Source organism: Armigeres subalbatus, chromosome 3 (assembly GCF_024139115.2).
Source record: "Armigeres subalbatus isolate Guangzhou_Male chromosome 3, GZ_Asu_2, whole genome shotgun sequence".
Lineage (NCBI taxonomy): Eukaryota > Metazoa > Arthropoda > Insecta > Diptera > Culicidae > Armigeres > Armigeres subalbatus.
The window spans coordinates 224,846,525-224,867,498 of record NC_085141.1 but is presented as its reverse complement, the minus strand read 5'-3'; the positions used below and the strand labels follow the sequence as shown (position 1 = coordinate 224,867,498).

Below are 20,974 nucleotides of genomic sequence, written 5' to 3'. Positions count from 1 at the left end.
GATTTGCATCCTGGCGTGGCAGATACCAGTGTTAACTAACAATTGAGATTATCAGTGCATTGAACATAAGTGCTAGTCCTAGTACCACGCAAGCATATTGGTTTTTTGTACAGGAACAGCCGATTTGATCATAATTTGAATGCTTTTTGCTTTCTCATACCTACATATATTAGGTATGTTCACGTAGAGGCTATAAAAGCAGTATAAACCGGAAAGTTTATTGAAAGGCCCTAGACCCAGAGTTGTATACAAATCTTGTCCAATTGAGGTGATTTCTGCTTGCATTCTATTGCTATGCAAATTGATGAATTATAAATGTTTGAAAATCTGCTTTATAAATATCAAGTATCAAGGTGGGAAGTCAAAACAAGATATACGTATACAGCGCACAGATATACTATTACAAGTAGAACTCATTGATGACACCCAAAGCACGTGGCTTTCATTCACAAAACGCAACACTTGGGGTATCCATAACATCCAAAAGCCTATCGACCCAACAAGCTGCTATTCAAGAAAACCAATCAGCTTCACCCCTACCGCAATAAAATAAAATTGCGTTACCAGCATTCGCTAGTTGGAAGTTTTAGCACCTAGTCGTGGCTCTTTCGCTCTTTCTTCCGTCGGACCCCGTTATTGATACCTTCGACTATTCACTGACGACAGCCGAAGACGCGTGGTCTACAACGCCGTGTTACGTTACGTACCCTGCAGAAGTTCAACTATTTTACACACATAACTCGCGGTTTGGGTTGCTTCGTCGCGCGTCTGGGGAAAGTTTGCGTGCGAAAAGGAAATTAGGTCACAGACATAGTAATAAAGGTTTCCAGACAAACATTGTAGCGTGCTATCGTTAACACAACCTTGAACTTGGGCACAGCAGTCTAGCTTAGCGACACTAATTCACGATGAAGATCGACGGGAAGGTAAGCACCAGCCAGATGGAGCAGAACTGGACCCGGTACATGGTGATGACCGACACCAAGTCACTTCGGAAGCCAATTGAGTTTCAAGAGGAAAACGAAGTGCAGGTCAGCGTACCAACGAACAAAGCGCTCCAGAAAAACTTCACCACCGTAACTCCGGTCGAGAAAGGTCTCCAATCTACGCCGCTCATATTGAACACGCCGGTCTGGACGGTGCACAATAGTCTGGTGCACACGGGAATAACCCACTACGAGGGTGGCTGGCCAAAGGATATCGACACCCACGATGAAGAAGTTACGGCCAGATACAGGCGCAAACAGGAAAAAAGCGAAGCATACCTGCACCAGATGAAGGGGCTGACCAAGGTTAGCGAGTAGTATTGATTATCAAAAAATAATATTTTTGGGATATCCTTGACAGACTGAGTGACAGGTTCCCCCGTTCAACTGTGTTTTTTTGCAGTTTGAACTAGATAGCAACTAACGATTGCATGTCAAGCGCGGAACTGCAGTTTTCGTCTATATTGGATGTCCAAAATCAAATGCACATTTTTTTGCTTTTCTCGCACATTTATGTACAGCCGAAAGGTTATATTATAGTTTGAAAACAAACTTTTGTTTGAATTCCCCTGAAGGGACAAGTGACCCTCTTACTGATCAACCTAAGTTTCTTTGTTTTTAAAAATTCTGAACATATTCAATTTCATTCGAATGAAAGGCACCAATAATACGTTTAGGCGAATCAATCAAAGCCTTTTTACGATGGAAGATAAATTTCAGCACAAAGCTGTTTGTTTATAGAGGCAATCGGTTTCATTTCAAGCTACTACCTAGATATAAAATAGATTTTAACACCTTGATGGAAAGCATTATGAACTTGCCGAAAAGGCGAACACGAGTATCTGCATCGCGTGTTTTTCAAGTCATTTCACATCCTACAAGTAATGCTCTTTAAATGCTTTCGATGTCATTATCAGTAACATTGACCGTTACAAGTTCGATACTGCCTATTCGACTGCCCATGCAATCGGCTGAAACTGAAACACAAACAAGGAAAACAATTTGACTCATCTTTCTAGAGTTGAGACCAACTGATCTATCAAGTTAACTGGGTTCGATACAAAGCCAATAGCAACCTATGGTGTCCATACAGGCCATGCACCTGATTAACGATTTTGATATATCCAAATCGGATGTTGTAGCTCTACAAACCATTCTGGAGTTCGGACCAATTGTTTAACCAAATCACCTGGGGTTGCACAATGGTCGGATTGGTCAAATTTCACGACATAAATCGATAACTCAAAAAACAATCAGTGTTAGAGTTTTGACGTCTTCAGAAGAAATGATCTACAAGAAGAGATCTATTTTTGGTGTAAGTTGTCATTAGGGTGGCCATTCGGTGAAATTTTTTTGGAAATGTATTTTTTTACCCTTTTGAGTTAGGAGTTCATATAGTAGAGTACAAAGTTGTAGAGAATTTAATTCTAAGCATTTTTGCTTAATAAACATTTATTTTATCTCATATGGGTAATGTTTTATGATCAAATTGCTAAATTTAGATAGGGTGGTCCCGAAAAAAATAGTTTCTAGCTTCCACTTTCATCAATTCAGAATATTTTCAAAAACTGTCTTAGCATCGCTTTACGGTCTCTGGATGGCGCATCTTTTGGTTACATAAGATGGTTGATAGCTTTATTTTAAGCATATTATAAGCGTTTTTTAATGAAAAAGCGAAATTTTTCTGAACATTCTACTGCAGCTAGTAGCAAATATTAGCAAAAATTTCAATCGTAATCTGAAAGTATACATGCAGGCCCATCAAATCCATGGTATTTCATTTGTCCAGGTTTGTCCACTTTTGTTTGATAATCATATTAGTTTTTGTATGAAAAATCTTATGTAACCAAAAGATGCGCCATCCAAAGACCGTGAAGCGATGCTAAGACAGTTTTTGAAAATATTCTGAATTGATGAAAGTGGACGCTAAAAACTATTTTTTTCGGGACCACCCTATCTAAATTTAGCAATTTTGTGATGAAACATTACCTATATGAGATAAAATAAATGTTTATTATGCAAAAATGCTTAGAATTAAATTCTCTATAACTTTGTAGAGTTATATGAACTCCTAACTCAAAAGGGTAAAAAAATACATTTCCAAAAAAAAAATCACCGAAGGGCCACTCTAATGACAACCTACACTAAAATAGATCTCTTCTTGTAGATCATTTCTTCTGAAGACGTCAAATCTCTAGCACTGATGGTTTTCGATTTATCGATTTATGTCGTGAAATTTGACGAATCCGACCATTGTGGGTTGGTTCAAAATGGATAGCAACCAAGGATGTCCAGTCCCTTAGAGGCCATGCGCCAATTTACTATTAAGATGTGTGCAAACCGGATATTCATAGTTCTCCGAATCATTCTGGAATTTGGCCCAATTGATCTACCAAGTCAACTTGGCTCGATACAAAGCCAATAGCAACCCATGGTGTCCAACGCTTTGACGAGACCTCTTGCAGTTCACCACAATCGGAAAGTGAGAGTGAAACATTCTCTTTATATTTGCTACAAAAGTTCTACGGATAATGTTGTGAGATTGATGAATTTACTTACGGTACTTCATTATATTTTTGCAGAAACGGAATTAAGCTAATTCCGAAACGGGTACATATCGAAACAGTCTTGTGCATTTTCTCGTTAAATTCTTCTGAATCTTCACCGGGAAACCCTATAGTATTTACGAAAAACTTTCTCAGGAAAATATTCGATAAACCTTCTATTTTCCAGAATTGCAATCTTTTGAATTCCCGCTGATTTTCTCTACTGGGATTTTGATTTGAGTATTTTTATTTGATTTAAAAGGATTTGTTTTTCCAAATTTTAACCGAATTCTCTGTGCTAAAAACTTTTGTTTAAAAAAAGTGAAATTCTTTGAAATTAAGACTGCTAGACGAATTTTCTTCCACAACTATCTTCGACAAGAAAAATATAAACATTATTAAATTAAATCTTAAATTTAAATATAATTTCAGCAATTGTGTACTATCGTAAAACTTTTGCATCACATCTATAAACCTTATAATAGTTCAAATTCATAATCTAAGCTGTTAGAAACAAGGATAAAATTTTGAGAAAACTTTGAAAGTAATGTGAACAATGATGAAATATGGCACAGCTACTAGTAGCAGGGCTTTGAGATTTGGAAGACACTTATATATTCCAAAGAAAATAATAATGTTTGAGAAAAACTTGAACCTATAATTTAATATTGAAGCTTTACTCAAATTTGGTGAAATTCGGAAATTCAGAAGCAATCTGTAAAATCTGTAAAGAATCTGTAAAATCGAAGGTCGATTTATTTTTGTATTTTTTTTATTTCCCTAAAATTTTGCATATACATTAGGGTGTCCCAAAAAAAATCGATGTTCGAAAAGTCATGGTGCTCAACCCTAAAATGAAAGATATACCTGACGATGGACTCTAAGCTGTATAAGGAAGAATGTCTCAAAAACCGCGTACTAAGTCTCATAAAAGCCCATGAAGGTCCCGTGAAGTTTTGGCCAGATTTGGCGAGTTACCACTTCAGCCGGGAAGTCATCCAGTTGTACTGCGATAATAACGTAGATTTCAACAATAAAAACATAATCCACCCAACTGCCCGCAGTTCCGGTCCATCGAGACATTTTGGACAATAATGAAGCGGAAGCCTAATAAAAGTGGATAAACAGCTCGGGACGCGACTCAGATGACCAATATGTGGAAGAAATCTCGCTTAACTTTTCGAAAGGTCCTAAGTAACATTTTTTCATGAATTAATTTGAGTAGCGCAATCAACAGACCAATATGAAAGCTTTTGATTGCACTACTCAAATTAATTCACGAAAAATGTTACTTAGGTCCTTTTGAAAAGTAAAGCGAGAAATGTGTCAAGGAAGTTGTCTCCGGAGGTGTGCAGCGTTTGATGAGAGGAATAAAGAAGAAAGTGCGAATTGTCACTAGAAAACTAGAAATGATTTGCATTTATATTTTTTCCTTAAGGTCACTCCTCACGGAATCCAAGTTTTAAAGTGCTCGCGTTTTCGGGGGCACACCATTCGATACGGAAGACGCAGCAAAGCTAAATCAACAAAAATGACAGTTGTGCGCCGCCTCCGTATCGAGTGGTGTGCCCCCGAAAACGCGAGCACTTTGAAACTTGGATTCTGTGAGGAGTGACCTTAAGGTGATTATAGAATGAAGCCCGTGGTGAATTTCAAATTCACCACACGTTTATCTACATACATTTCTAAAAGCCCAAATCTGGCGTAATAGTTTTCGTACAGTGCCGAACCTCAAATTATGATTGTTCAGCATAACTAAGCAAACGATCTACCATTATTTCAGCCCCATACGCGTTATGGTTCTTTTATCTCGTGCTCTTGAAAAATATATTGGAAAAGCACGTGGTTTACAAAATGGCCGATTTCTGGCTTCATTCTATAATCACCTTAAAGTTCAGTAAATTACCTTTGTTTTGATGTATCCGTTACCTAGATACATATGTTTTATCATTCCGGATTCTAAATGGAAATAGCTTTATATAATGCTTATCAATGGGCCACATGTAGTGTTTTAGTTTAGAAATCCGTTGCGAGCCGCAGGAAAAGGCCTCTTTGGGGATCACTGTTGTAAGGTATGGATAGAAAATAGGGCGCATGGACCTTTTTTGGCACGTTTCGGTGTTGCTGACTAGACCAATCCATAAATCCTTATTAGAAAAATGAAATAAATGGACTCTTGTGGAGTAGCGCTTAAGTCACGTTCTTTTAATGCGATTTCCCCGACTTGATTGAATGAGTTAGTGACATTATGTCTGTACCTGGAGTCAATTGTCTCGCTACGTTTTGCCTTTCACGTATAATAAGTATACGTAAAGGCTATAGGATCACTCCAAAACCGAACTTTTGATAGAAGACTCGGAGACCCATAGTGTTATATACCAATCGACTCAGCTCGACGAATTTAGGTGATGTATGTATGTGTTGCTGTATGTATGCATGTGTGTGTACAAAAAATGTGAGACAAACTTTTTTGTACTTAGCCTTATCTGATTGCTTGCAACAGATTGCATTCGACGCGGAATCCTTTTTAATTTTTCGCTATTGAAAATTTGCCCAATCGGCCATTGCGTTTCTGAGTTATTAAAAAAATATTGGCCAAGGCCAAGGGCCCCGGAAAAAAATTCAAAACCGAAAATTTTCTTTTTTGAAAAACTGCTGCAATGCATTCAAATAAATGCAAATAAATGTGAATTGATGGAAATAACTGAATCTATCTCCCTAAATTGCAATTTTGACCTCTCTTATGTGCTTTTCTTGTTACTTTTATGTGTTTACGTGTTTTATAATACACGAGAAAGGCACCATCACCGCTAGGTGGATTATTCTGGGTTTTTTGCTAAAAACTGGGATCTAGGTATTTATTTCCTCAGTAATCTGATTTTATTTTTTCCTAATTTTACTTCAAGACAATGGAGCATGCCATTCTTCAGAACAGTGCGTGCGATATTTACCAAAACTACTTCGAGGACATCGAACAACACGAGTTGATCGAACAGTTCAGCTCAAAGACAGTTCACGTGTATAAGGACAATTTAGATGTGAAACGATCATGTTGTTACATTTGTTGGTCGGAGGAAGGGATGCATTTCGCTTCAATACACTGCAATATCGGAGAAATGAATAACACCGTAACGGATTCGTATATTTGGGATATTGGTAAGTAACTATGTAGGTACTAGAAATTATTGTTTTTTTTTTATAATGCTGAGTTAAGATTGGACAAGTTATTTCATCAACTCAATTAAATTCAATTAACATGCCAACATTTTGTGTCCAACTTTTTTCAATTCAAGTACTTGAATGGAAGTGTTTAGATATTCAAATCAAATGACCTAATCTAAACGTAACATGAAGTTTTGTTTTATTTTAGAAAACCCAAATGTACCACTGCAAACCCTCGTACCACCGTATCAAGCACGCTGCTTAGAATATAACTTCAAAGATGGTTGCCAACTGGCTGGAGGTTTATTCTCGGGTCAAATAGCGATATGGGACATAAGGGTGGCCAACGAACCGGTGGAAATTACCTTGCGTGAAGCGAGTCACAAAGATGTGGTCACAAAAGTGCTCTGGACGGGGACGAAGACATCCAACGAGTTCCTATCCGGATCAACCGACGGTAGGATCCTTTGGTGGGACATGAGAAATTTGAACGAACCGTACGACTTCCTGAATCTGGTCCCTAAGGATACCCAAAATAATGACCCTAAGCGTTGCTTCGGTGTTTGTGCGGTGGAATTTGAACAAACGATGCCAAATAAGTACACGGTCGGGACGGAGAATGGATTGATCTACAGCTGCAGTCGAAAGTACAAGACACCGGCCGACAAGATCCAAGCGTTGACTACGGCACACACAGGACCGGTTTACTCGGTGGAACGAAATCCGTTGTTTATCAAAAATTATATCAGCGTTGGCGATTGGCAGACGAAAATATGGACAGAGGATTGCCGCGATAATCCAATAGTCTGGACCAAGGAGTACGCAGTCCAGTTGACATGTGGCGTATGGAGTCCGACACGTTGTTCATTGGTGTTCATCTGCCGTATGGATGGAGTAATGGATGCTTGGGATGTCATTCATCGGTTGGATGGACCGGTTCTTCGGATAAAGGTAAGTTGAATAATATATCATATCAAGTTTATGTGAAGTGACGTTTAATTCCAATTGGCTGCTGATGTTGCTCTTCCGCGACAGACCTTACAATCAATGTCAATGCGACAAAATAAAGTTAAATAGCAAACAATACATGTTTTGAAATGGGAGGATTAATAGCAAATTAACGAAAACCCACAACCTCCTATTTTCCAGAAAAGCCTGATAACCCTTACACAACAAAAAAAATAGTAATCTGAATCAGACCTCTCTCCTTCTACGCTATAGCTCCCACAGTATTTGCTCCACGACTCTGCTTACCGTATTACTAGTGCCACATTTGCTATGCGATGTTTTCTGTCCATCTATATACTCCCGTGAACCTCGGACAATCGAATACCACGTGTACTAGAATCTCCTCTACGTTGACACACACCAAACAAAAGAGCTACGATGCATGGCCACATATCGGTGTAAGGTAAAAGTTCCCCTCTCCATGCTTCCTGTTCACCCACGTCGACACATTGGGGATGAGCCGGTGGGTCCACCTTTCATTCTCCGCATTGTCCCACTCCTGCTGCCACTTGTCCATAGAGTCCAGTCTGAACGTCCTTCTCGTATTACTGGTTTCTCTCCGTTGGTAGCACTCGATATTCAGCTGGGCTAGGGTTATGCAGATTAGAATCATCCTGGCGATAACGCAAACTGCCTCCAATTAATTGGTCTATACGGAATCGCAGGTCGGATGCCCATCAGACGAACCACGCTGTCTAACATTCTGCGTTACGTTTCGTTTCCATGTTGTAATTCTATACCTCAGTGAAGAGGATGATACAGCCAATTGAAGACGCCGACTGCTTTCGGTATGATCTTTGCTAGCGCACTGATAATTTTAGCCATCTTTTAGCAGGATTAGTCGACATTTGTGTTGAAATTCAACCGGTCGTCGCCGATAATCATTCCTAGATGTCGCAGAGCCCGCACCGACAATATGTCGTGGCCTCCGACGGCAATCTGCATAAATCTGGATCATTTGGCAGTTAATGACTACCATGCAGTGGCGTAGCCACGGGGGTGGTTTTGGACATAAAACCCCCCCCCAGAGACAAAATTTTTAGAAGAAAATTTTTTTTCGAACCTTCTAGAATTTAAAAAATGTTCAAAAAAAAACCCACCCCAGACCAATTTTCTGGCTACGCCACTGCTACCATGACTTCTGTTTTTGTGCTGATCAAGCTGCAACTTAACGCCATTCACCCTGGTTTCAACTGCGTCGATCGACTCCACCATCAGCGTTTCCACTTCTTCTAGCGACTCTCCTTTTATCGTTAGCACGACATCATCCGCAAATCCGAAGGTCTTCACGCCTTTGGGCAACTTTAGTATTAGCATCCTGTTGTACATCATACCCGCCCTAAGCGCTCTTCTAATCCTAATCGACTTCTACTACGTATTCGTTTCGAAAACCAAAATCCGGTTCTAGAAATAGCTCTTAAGGACTCTACACCAGTGTTGTCCTACACTCAAGGCAAAAAATTCTGCTCTTTGATTTTACTCCATCTAAACGATTTTATAGTCTCAACTAAGTAAGTTCAACTAATAGAAGGATATTTGAATTTTCTAAATGTCATGGCAAACTGTCAAAAAAATGCACTCCAGAGCCACAGGAGCGCGCGCACTGAAAATACACTGGAGTGTTTTCACTGGAGTGTATTTTCAGCGCGCGCGCTCCTGTGGCTCTGGAGTGCATTTTTTTGACAGTTTGCCATGACATTTAGAAAATTCAAATATCCTTCTATTAGTTGAACTTACTTAGTTGAGGCTATAAAATCGTTTAGATGGAGTAAAATCAAAGAGCAGAATATTTTGCCCTGAGTGTAGGACAACACTGCTCTACACCACACTTCGAACGAATCATGTACATTTACATCAAATAGCATGCACATAATTGGAGCATGATAAACGATAGAAATTTACATTTCATTTTATTTTTACATCACTTATCATTTCCAATTTATGTGTTGTTTTAAATTTACATAATCTGTTTTATGCCGTATAAATAAAAAAAAATCAACATGAGAATCGAACTCAGGCCCGCTCTACTGTTTTCACTTCTTGAAACCACTGTTGCTCAAAGAGTAACATTTTCTGAGTTATGGCGATTCTAACATACAGTACCGAACCCGTCGTGATCGGGTTCTGGCTAGGTAATGTAAATTTACATGATCTGAGTAAGCGCATCGTCAAGGGGAAATATCTGGATGGATGAAGTGCAAGAAGTTGAAGTTTTCCATCGATTTAAGAAAACGCCTGATAAAGTACACCAATGAAATGCAGCATCATGGATGCTGCTTTGTAGTCGCAATGGAAAATCTTCGCTTTAGTATGACGGTGGTCGAAAACGATGGTTTCCCGCTGCATTTGCAGCTGCCTTGATGGAACTGTTGGTTTGTTTACATTCTACCGAGATCGTCGCAAGCGTGGCCACCTTTTGTTTCGGTTCACATAATTTCATGTAAACTTAATGGTTTATAAATTAATTTTCAGGGTGGATAAAGTATTGTTTTCAATAGAGTGTAGTTGGTGATGTATCTATACGGTTTGATTCATGCTCCGTTTATGTGCACGGTTTTCAACGCATAATTACATTCAAAAAACGATTACATGATCTGTATTCACATTAGTTTTATTGATTACATTACCAGTAAAAGTCAAATTTATTTACTGTGCATATACTCAGAGACCTGCATTCCGTGCAACTTTGTGGCGATGGCCTCCAGCTGACACTGTTGAATGCGTTTTTAACGTCAATCATTACTGTTGCGCAGAACCGATTGCCGCATCTCTTTTTCTCGAATTGTACTGTTGTTTATTGTCAACAGGTGAAATGGTCACCCCAATAAGAGTTATCTCATGACTAAATACACTTATTTGTTTCTCGTGACACATTAAAATTAAACAGAGAATAACATTTGTTAAATAGACGAAACATGCTTCGCACAGACTCTTGTAGCCTATAGTTAGTTCTGGATGCAGGAAGATTGAGAAACGAGTGCGATCGGAGATTATGGCGGCGTGTGTTGATGTCCAGAAAACTAAGCAGTATTGGGCAGTCACACCTTGGACCAACATTGACTCCGCCCTCAAGGAAACGCTTCGGTTGCTGCTTTGTTTGATTGTGTGCGAAGTTATTCGAACCACCTTTTTTTTGATAAATTTGTGTTTATTTTCTGATTTGATTTGCTATATTTTTATACATGGCAAGTGTTTGGCCACATGGCCTTTCAGCTTTGATTATTATTTGTGTTTTACATATTTGATGAACACGGTTTTCCGGATAAACTGACACGGTTGATCAAGGCGACAATGGATCGGGTGATGTGCGTAGTTCGAGTTTCAGGGGCATTCTCGAGTCCCTTCGAAACCCGCAGAGGGTTACGGCAAGGTGATGGTCTTTCGTGTCTGCTATTCAACATCGCTTTGAAAGGGGTAATACGAAGAACAGGGATTAACACGAGTGGTACAATTTTCAATAAGTCCGTCCAGCTATTTGGCTTCGCCGACGACATAGATATTATGGCACGTAACTTTTAGAAGATGGAGGAAGCCTACATCAGACTGAAGAGGGAAGCTAAGCGGATCGGACTCGTCATCAACACGTCGAAGACAAAGTACATGATAGGAAGAGGTTCAAGAGACGACAATGTGAGCCACCCACCGCGAGTTTGCATCGGTGGTGACGAAATCGAGGTGGTAGAAGAATTTGTGTACTTGGGCTCACTGGTGACTGCCGAAAATGTCACCAGCAGAGAAATTCGGAGACGCATAGTGGCTGGAAATCGTACGTACTTTGGACTCCGCAAGACGCTCCGATCGAATAGAGTTCGCCGCCGTACCAAACTGACAATCTACAAAACGCTCATTAGACCGGTAGTCCTCTACGGACACGAGACCTGGACGATGCTCGTGGAGGACCAACGCGCTCTTGGAGTTTTCGAAAGGAAAGTGCTGCGTACTAGCAACCCTATAACCAGAGACCGGCGGAGTGAAAAACTGTCGAAATGGCAACGTATGAAAATGCATGAAATCGTGAAAATGATACTGGCAGCACTTGAACTTTTTGCTTGCTTCTTATGGGTACAAAAAGTAAACAAGTCGAAATGGAACCGCTTTTGACGGTTCGATTGGAAACAAGATGGCGTCTTCGCCGATCTCTTATTCTAGTATTTCTACTGCGTACCATCTATGGTGGGGTGCGGATGACGGACGGTACGTGGAGGAGGCGAATGAACCACGAGTTGCATCAGTTGTTGGGAGAACCATCCATCGTTCACACCGCGAAAATCGGACGACTGCCGTGGGCCGGGCACGCAGCCAGAATGTCGAACAGTAACCCGAAGAAAATGGTTCTCGACAACGATCCGACGGGCACAAGAAGGCGAGGTGCGCAGCGGGCAAGATGGATCGATCAGGTGGAAGATGACTTGCGGACCCTCCGTAGACTACGTGGTTGGCGACGTGTAGCCATGGACCGAGCCGAATGGAGAACACTCTTATATACCGCACAGCCACTTCGGCCTTAGTCTGAATAAATATCAATAATAATATTTGATAGGAGAGTTTAAAAAGTGAATCTAATTTGACATATTTGCCTCTCGGAGGCAATGATTAGTTTGTAAATTTGATAACCTAACTACTATATGTACATTAAATATTTACAATACAAATAAATGATAACCTAGATTGGAACTAGCGTCCTAATATCGGGCTGATCCGAAGCTAAGCAAGTGTTTTGATTCCAGTCAGACGGTGGACCTCAAAATTTCGTGTCCTGGGAGGGGTGTTGAGGATCTTCCTCAGGAATTTGTTTAAGGCCCGTAGAAGTTTAGGGTGATGGGTTTTAGCGTAGCTCCCCCAGACCGGCATGCCGTATTCGATAACAGGGAGGATGATTTGCTTGTAGACAGCAAGCTTATTTTTCAGGAACAATGACGACCGACGGTTGATCAAAGGGTACAGTAGCTTCAACAAGACGTTACACTTCGTCACCGTTTTGTCAACCTGTTGACGATAAAGCTTTCTGTCGAGGGTCAGGGCAAGGTAGTCGACCTCATTGGCCCATCCCACAGTCGTGCCATTGAGGATGATTTCTTCGCCGTGTTGATACATATCTTCCAGCTAGTGCGGTACTCTGTCAGGGAATCCAGGCCTCGTTGGAGTTTTGCCACTAGCGCTCTGATCACTCTACTGTTGTAGACGATGGAGGTGTCATCTGCGAACAGAGACAGAATGCTGCCTTCTGGAGGTTCTGGCATGTCGGACGTGAACAGATTAAAAAGTAGGGGCCCGAGGATACTGCCCTGTAGAACGCCTGCGACGATGTTGTGCGCATTGGAACTCGCTTCGCTGATTGAGACCCGACCCTGAATGCCTTCTCGACATCGCGTAAGACAATGGCGGATGTTTTAGAGACAGACTTGTTCCGCCTGGGGACGTTTGGTGTACGGTTGATCGACCGCGTCGGAAACCAAACTGTTTTTCAAGCAAGATGTTCTGGTATTCGGCAGACTCAAGTAACCGGCTAAGAATCGCCTTTTCAAACAGCTTGGATAACCCTAAGAGAAGGCTGATGGGGTGATAGGTTTTTGGAGAGGGAGGATCCTTACCAGGCTTCCGGATGGCTTTGGCTAACTTCCAGGACGATGGGAAGTAGCTAAGACGGAACACTGATTAAAGAGCAGCGAAAGGTGCTCGAAGAACGGAGCACTCATATGTTTGAGCTCAAGATTCAGGATGCTGTCGAAGCCTGGGGCTTTCATGTTTTTCGATGATTTGATATAGGCCGTCAATTCGCCAGCTGTGATCTCCAACTCCTCGGAGAAGTCGTTGGGAATAAGATGGATGTGTTAGCATGCTCTCTAACGGCTGTTTCGTGTGGACTGACGACTTCTGTCCACGATTGTGTGAGCTGACGAAGTTACGACCTATTTCAGTAATCTTCTCTGCAGGAGTTATTAAGCGTTACTTAGAGCCATTGCTGTCTAATGGGATCAAAGGTGGAATGGGTCGAGGCTTGGATTTTAGAATTTTGGTTAGCTTCCAGAACGGCTTAGCACAGTTCTTATTGAAAAAATCACTATTTCTGAGGTCCACCATTCTGGCCTGGATAATTTTGGTCATGCGATTGCACCGGGTCTTAAGCGCAGGCAGCCCAGTACGTCGGTACTGCCTGCGAGTGACATTTCGCAGATGGATCAAATCTTTAGTGAGTATATCAATGTTCAGGGTGTTGCTTACTTCTTGGGCCTTTGGAACATGGTGCTCGCGGGCTAGAGAAAGCGCCTCCTGGATGGCGTTCAGCTGCGGATGACACCGGATGTCTCGTCCACGCACCGTTGAAACCTACCCAAGTCGACTTGATGATAGTTCCGCCGGGCTCCGAACTGTGTCAACCGGGTAGGGCTGTCAGGGCTCAGGATGGTGTAGTGGCCCTCTAGCTCGACGTTGTACCAGATGACTCCGTTCCGGTTTGAGACGGTGTTGTCCCATGATTGGTGCTTAGCGTTCAGGTCTCCGGCGATGATTAAGCCACGATGAACGTGACGACTCCGACGGAGGTGGTGACTTGCACTCCAACGGCTTCGATGATTTGGAGCTTGAAGTCCGGCAGCAGAGGCCAGGCGATGTTCCTCCGCAAGGCGACTCCTTGCCCTTTGGAGCTTGTTCGATCGATTCTCACCAGCTCACCAGGCCACTCCTTGCCCTTTGGTGCTTGTTCGATAGATCCTCACCAGCCTAAAGCCCGGAATTGTTGCACTTACCTCGGGATTCAGGTGGGTTTTGGTGATGAAAGCCGCATTAATCTCCTTCTCCTGAAGGAAATCGCTGAGCTCGACGATTTTGCTTTTGAACGAGCAAGCGTTCCAGTTTGCCAGACCCAATCTAGAACCCAGCAAACACAAGATCGTATATCATAGCGAATAAGTGTACAAAGTGGAGGCCATATACGTGCGCTTTGCATGCAGGCAAATGGAAGAATGCGCCTATATCGCCTCCACCTTGTACACTTATTCGCTAGCATATGCGACTTTGTGTTGGATGAGAAGTCATATTTAATGGCGAAAAGGCCCAGAGCCGAAGCCGAGCCGGGAGCATGCTGCTCCGGGGTGTAGAGCGGAGCGGAAGCCTCCGAGGGTTGAGTATGCTCATCTTGCTGAATCCAGAAGGAGGGAGCGGGGTCCATTCGCTGGAAGATGGAGCCGGCGGTGCTGGAGCTTGAACCGACGCAGCTGCTGCTGCCAGTCGCTTGCGCGGTTGTAACGGTGGATTGGAATTGCTCGACGGGCGGTCGGGATGGCCGGATAGTTCACCTCGTTGAGCTCAGGAACACGGTTCTTCTTCGGAAGGGTCCTGGTGGAAGCCGGTGTAATTTATAACGCCGACCAACTTCAGGTCCTTCCACGTGGTGGAGCCGTGTTCCAGATGAAAGCTGGTCGCGATATTTCCTCGCCTTGTCGGGACGAGTAATCTTGTGCACGGCCACTGGCTTCAGACCGCAACTTTCAAGCTCTGCTCTTCCTCCTTCATGCCGTGGAGTCCTCGCAGCGGCTTCCTGCCGGGGTGGTCATGAGTGTAGTACTCATACTTGTGGACCTCGAGGAATTCCACGACGGATTAGTGATGGTCCTTGTTTGCATCACTTTCACGCCCTCGCTGAAGAGCCGAAATGTATACTTCAGCCCTGCTTCAGCCAACGCGACGAGGCAAAAACGAGAAACAAACGAACGAACAAAAAACACTTGAAAAAAAAGCGCGAGCAAAAAGCACGTCCGTACGCGCTGCAGTCTCGAACTGGAATTCGAGAAATTATTTGACAGTTTGCCCACGTTCGAGGCTCGGTTGGAAAACATCAAAGCGGTTTGATTTTGGTTTGAATTGCCGGGGCGGAGTCAAGGTTCACCGAACATGTTTGAGCGTTTGTAGTGAAGTCGCACAAACCCCCATATATTGTTTGATGGATGGTGTTTAAGTTGGCCCTTCGGTCGTTCGTGTGTGATATTGTTGGTAGAAAAAAAAGAGTGTTCGCGCCGCTGTTGGTAGAACATGGTGGATGCTTGACTAAACGAGAGTTAATGTTGGTCAAACTGCTTGACCGGTGTGTACGCTGCATTACGTCTTGTCTCGAGTCGAGATTGATAGGCATGCATTTTTTCTTTAGCTTAGATCTAAACTAATACCGTTTTGCTTCGAATTGCCGGACGCTTCGAAAGCCGGACACTTCAATTGTTATTTGACTTTATTTACCATCTCAACAAGTATTTCTTGGGTTTTCAATGCAGGGAACGATTCTTGGACTTGAAACCATTTTAACAAATGTAAGTAATCCGTGATACGTGGTAAAAACTTGAAAATTAGAGGTAAAAGTTGAAGGCATGTCATAATCAACGGTGAATTTCGTTTTTCTTAGAATGCAGCTTTAGACTCAACATTAGAAAAACTTAGGTCATATTTTCTATATTCTATCATTTGCAACGGGTATTAGTATTTTATTAACATAGTATGATAGCACTCTTTGTCATGAATTAAAGAAATTGCTTGGGAATTCATGGATTTATAATTTTTATTACATTTTCTGTATGTCCGGACTTCGAGGCAAGTTTTTACAATTGCTTCGATTGTCGGACATGCTGAAATGATGTTAAATAACTGTTTAACAGTTAAGTTAATGGAAATCAAATGATTCGTAATAAGCAAGCATAGTAACAATTTCATTAGATTTGAGTTGCTACACCCCAGAAGGAACATTGCTTGCTCTCAGCTTATCGGTATATACTCATACACATATTGTAAATGGTATCACTTTTTTAATTGCACACAAGTAGCAAAACTTGCCATCAGTTTCTAGTGAAAGGTTGTTTTCAAAAGTATTTTTTAACCATTCACATTTTGTAGAAAAAAATGAACTACTTCGTAAAAATAGCTTTCTTAACAGAATTGTACAAAAAGACACGTTGTGAACGACACCTTCCAAATAAAAAAAATCAACATTTCTCGGACACGCCCGGATTTCCATCAATCCGCAAGAATTCATTATTTCAATCGCTCCTTTCAATTCATGATTTCTAATAGCAAACTGAAACGGATTTCAAAAGACACATAAATACCACTAATGTCTATATTTCGAAGTATATCTTAAGAATGACAAGATAATGCATTATTTTAATTCTCCGATGTTCATCCCATCAAAAACAAAAAAAAAATAAAAATTGTTTGATTTATTTCTTACTAGCAGACCCGACGAACTTCATTTCGCCTAAAATTGATTTATTCTCTGCTTAGTTCTTGAATTATGCAGAAATTTATGTTCCATTTGTATGGGAGCCCCCCTTTTCAAAGGAGGGAGGGGTCTCGAACCATCTTAAGAACCTTCCCCGGCCCGAAAAACCTCTGCATACACATTTTCACGCCGATCGGTTCGGTAGTTTCGGAGTCTATAAGGTTCAGACAGACAGAAATTCATTTTTATGTATATAGAAGAAGAAGATTGATGTGATTTTTTCCGCAGTGAGCACGCAGGTTGATAAAAATAATCGACGAATTTGGTACAGTATTTCTTTGTTTCGCGATGAGATGAATATATATTCAGATGGAAATCGGCACAATTGGGGGAATATTTATTTCTCATTCATTTATATTCCCCCTATCATATTTATTTCTGGTATCATTGATTAGAAAAGAATTTTGGTCATCTAATGATTCTCATGATCCATTGCAGCTTATCCACGTTGAATTTGAGAGGTAGTTTTGAATAAAACTTTTCATTACCCACAGACACGTCAAATTTCTAAAAAGCGTTCTACCTTACGGATTTATGTTAATCGAGAAATATGAATGCTGTATCCTAGTTGTCTTTGAACGGATTAAATTGGCTATTTGAGAATCAATATAGGCCAAACTCGAAGTGTCCGGAAATTCGAAGCAAAATTGTCCGGTATTTGAAGCATCCCTTATACTGTGTCCGGATTTCGAAGCAAGCGATGTTCAATGTTTTCGATAATATTAGCTATTTCGTGCATACAAAATGTCATTTTCAGTACACTACAGCAAATTTGATAAGTTAATCTTGACAGGATGTGTTATCACTCAGTGTCAAATACTTAATTCCGTTTGAAATATTGAACTGAAAATTCAGCAGTGCTTAGGTGTCCGGACTTCGAGTCAAAACGGTAATCACCGAATCAAAAATTTGACGCTACAATGCACGGGTCGATGCCCGATCTCTTCATCCTCGATTGTGCCCCACGCTCGCCAAGTCGTTCTGTACCTGGTGCCCCACCTTGCTCGCTGCGCTGCACGCCTTTTTGTACCTGCCGCGTCGGAAGCGAACACCATCTTTCCTCGGTTGCTGTCCGACATTCTTGCAACATGCTCTGCCCATCGTATCTTTCCAGCTTTGACTACCTTCTGGGTACTGGGTTCATCCTTCGCCACCACATACCGTCCACGTACACCGACAAAGATGGTCCCTATCATTAGAAACATTCGGTAGCATGGGCGTGAATTGGCATGGATAAAATGTAGCAATACTAGCAATCGGAACGCTCTCAGCTACAGAAGATGCTGGGAGTTGATAGTGCTTGCTAATTACAAGATTTCGGAAGACTCTGTTTCCCAATTCAGACGAAGAACCGGGACGGCTGCTGGTCGCTGGGAGCGGATGCTCGACTGCGCTCAGAAAAATAGGGGTTTCCAGCTTGTGTCGATTGTGTGTCCCGGTGGCAAACTTGACGAATGAGCCGCGGCGCAGCGGATTGATGATGAGGTCAGAATGTACTGTGTGGTGCTTGTGGGCCCAACTCTCAACGTAGGGCCGGGACGGCTGCTAGTCGCTTCTTGAACACTCTCTCTGCAACTTGAACGACTGTCCTGATTGCATCCACCGTCGATCTGTCTGATAAGACGGTCTCGCCTTTCGTGAACAGTCGATTAACGATAATCCTTCCCAGAAGCACCCACAATGTATCCAGCAAGCATATGGACCGATACGATCTTGGATTTCCCGGCAATTTCCCTGGTTTCAGCAGCAACACCAGTTTCTGGATCTGCCACTTACCTGGAAAGTAGTCATTTACTAGCCATTCCTGCAAATTCGGAAACACCAGTTTTTATAATCATGTTTGGGACTCCGACCCCATCATGACAGCTCGTCATTTGCATACATATAATGGTTACTCGGTCTTCATCTTCGTATGGTGTAGACGGCCACGTCGTAGAACCATGCTGCGAGAGAAGATCGTCCACGATGATCTTCTGCTTATTCGGACAAATTTACGTAGGCGTCACTGGATTCATGAACTGCGAATTCGCTGTTATGACCCGATAAGCGTTGCCCTAAGGATCAACGTCAGCTTCTCGGCACAACTCCTTGATATAGTTGGACTTGCTGACTTCGATCTCCCGCTCTTGCTTAATGGGAAATTATTTTACGCTTCTTTCTGATCGTTTCAGACCTCCTTCTGGCTCGAAGATTGGCAAGAGTTTCGTTCCATCAGTAATTTGGCCGCCGACTGCTCTTTGGCTGCAGTTTCCACAGCATCGTAGCATCTAAAGACTTTGCCAGCGTTTCCATCAGCTTATCTGCATCAAGATTTGTAGCGCCACGGTCTGCTCGAAGTGCATCGATGAAAGGATGTTATCTCTCGACGTACCATCGGCATTCGTGTTCTACTATTATATTGGATCACCTGGTGATCGCTATGTGTATAATCGTCACAGACTCTCCAGTTCTTGTTTCTCACTAGCGACGGACAGTCACGGATGCAGTGATGAACTCTAAGAATAAGTAAAATCACTTTAATAAAGTTAAAAAAAAACCTGCAACGGACTGCAGAACGTGACTTCGATGATGAACTCCCTGCCAACGCCTTCGGTCGATCAGCGCTTCTTCGTGAGTGCGTCCAGCATCCGGTTATACTGTTCCAGTATCCTCCATGGGGGTGTGTAACAGCTACACACGAAGATTCCGTTGATTTTGACGATTACGAAGCCTTCGCTTAAGCGAATCTGCTCATCACTTGGATAGTCGCAATTCCCGTTGAATCTGTCACCCAGTTGCCGTTGTCAGAAGGGATCCGATACGACTAAGTAATAATTGCCATGTCGCACAATGTACCTATCTGTAGTCGACTACCGATTTTTCTTGGGTTATTTTCATTAATCCCGGCCCGCCTTTGCCTTCTTGTATGCAGGAAAATGGAAGCCACCCGTCGTATGGTCGTTTCCGTCCTTCGGTTTGCAGAGCAAGCATATCGGTTGCTTCGTGGAGTCCATAGCAACGTATTTTCCACCACATTTCTTACATATACCGGATTTGTCTGAACCTTTGCGGTTTCGCGCTTGGTGGCCAAACGCCATACATTTGAAGCATCGCTCCATCTGTTTGTTGACTCGAGGGGTGAGTCTCAAGGGCCACACCGACCACCCGACTTTCACTTTGCCCGCCTCCATCATTTTGTTGACAGCGACTGCCGGTAATCGTATCGTTGCTTCACCTCGCTATTACTCTGGCAGGCACATAACGAAAAATCAAACGATTGTTGGCTTGTTTGATGGCTTGAACAAAAGGAAATTTTGAAATAAAAATTTCAAGCGATAAGGAAAGAATTTTTGAAAAACACATGTATTCACGTTATATATAAATATCAATTAATGATAAACAATTTTTCTCTTTAATATTCACCCAGCTCTCGGATGTACCACTCCTGGCGTTGCGCGTCCACAAGAGCGGAAAACTGATCGCGAATGGTACCGAAAGTGGAGCAATTTACCTGACCGAAATATCCGACAACCTTACCTTCAGTTCGGCAAACGACAAACCAGCGCTGTCCGGAATGCTCGAACGGGAAATGCGACGCCAGCGTTTGCTGGAGGCTAAAATCAAGGAAATCAAGCTCAAAGAGAAGGAACTCGAACGGGAGCGGATCCGCCGACAGATGCGTATGGAGAAAGAGAACTCGATTGAGGATGAGGAACAGGATCTTATACTGGAAGCGCAGCATCAGTTCTGGACAAAGATCCACGGCCGCAGAAGTTTGAAGAACACGTTGAAGGGCATTCGAATACGAGACGCTGGAGTGAATTTACTAAAACCGAACAAGAAACCAATATTTAAGAAAGAAGACAAGGAAAATAAGTAAAAAGCTTCGTTTGTTGTTAATTGATTTGAAATTTGAATGTTTTTGGATATACGTTTTAAAAAGCAATTATAAACCGTCAATGGTTATGACGCAAAATAAATATTTAATGTTGTTGTTGCAAATATATTGGCTAAAATAATAAACCCCAATA

The 20,974-nt window shown here is 42.1% G+C and overlaps 1 protein-coding gene across 1 annotated transcript; it reads left to right on the top strand.

The window, feature by feature from the left end:
• Positions 1-567: 567 nt before the first annotated feature.
• On the top strand, positions 568-20,881 carry LOC134220360 (dynein intermediate chain 3, ciliary-like). The gene is made up of 4 exons (XM_062699406.1): positions 568-1,292; positions 6,439-6,688; positions 6,903-7,645; positions 20,371-20,881. The coding sequence occupies exons 1-4, from the start codon at positions 909-911 to the stop codon at positions 20,821-20,823; spliced, it is 1,830 nt and encodes a 609-aa protein (XP_062555390.1). The 5' UTR covers positions 568-908; the 3' UTR covers positions 20,824-20,881.
• Positions 20,882-20,974: the final 93 nt, after the last annotated feature.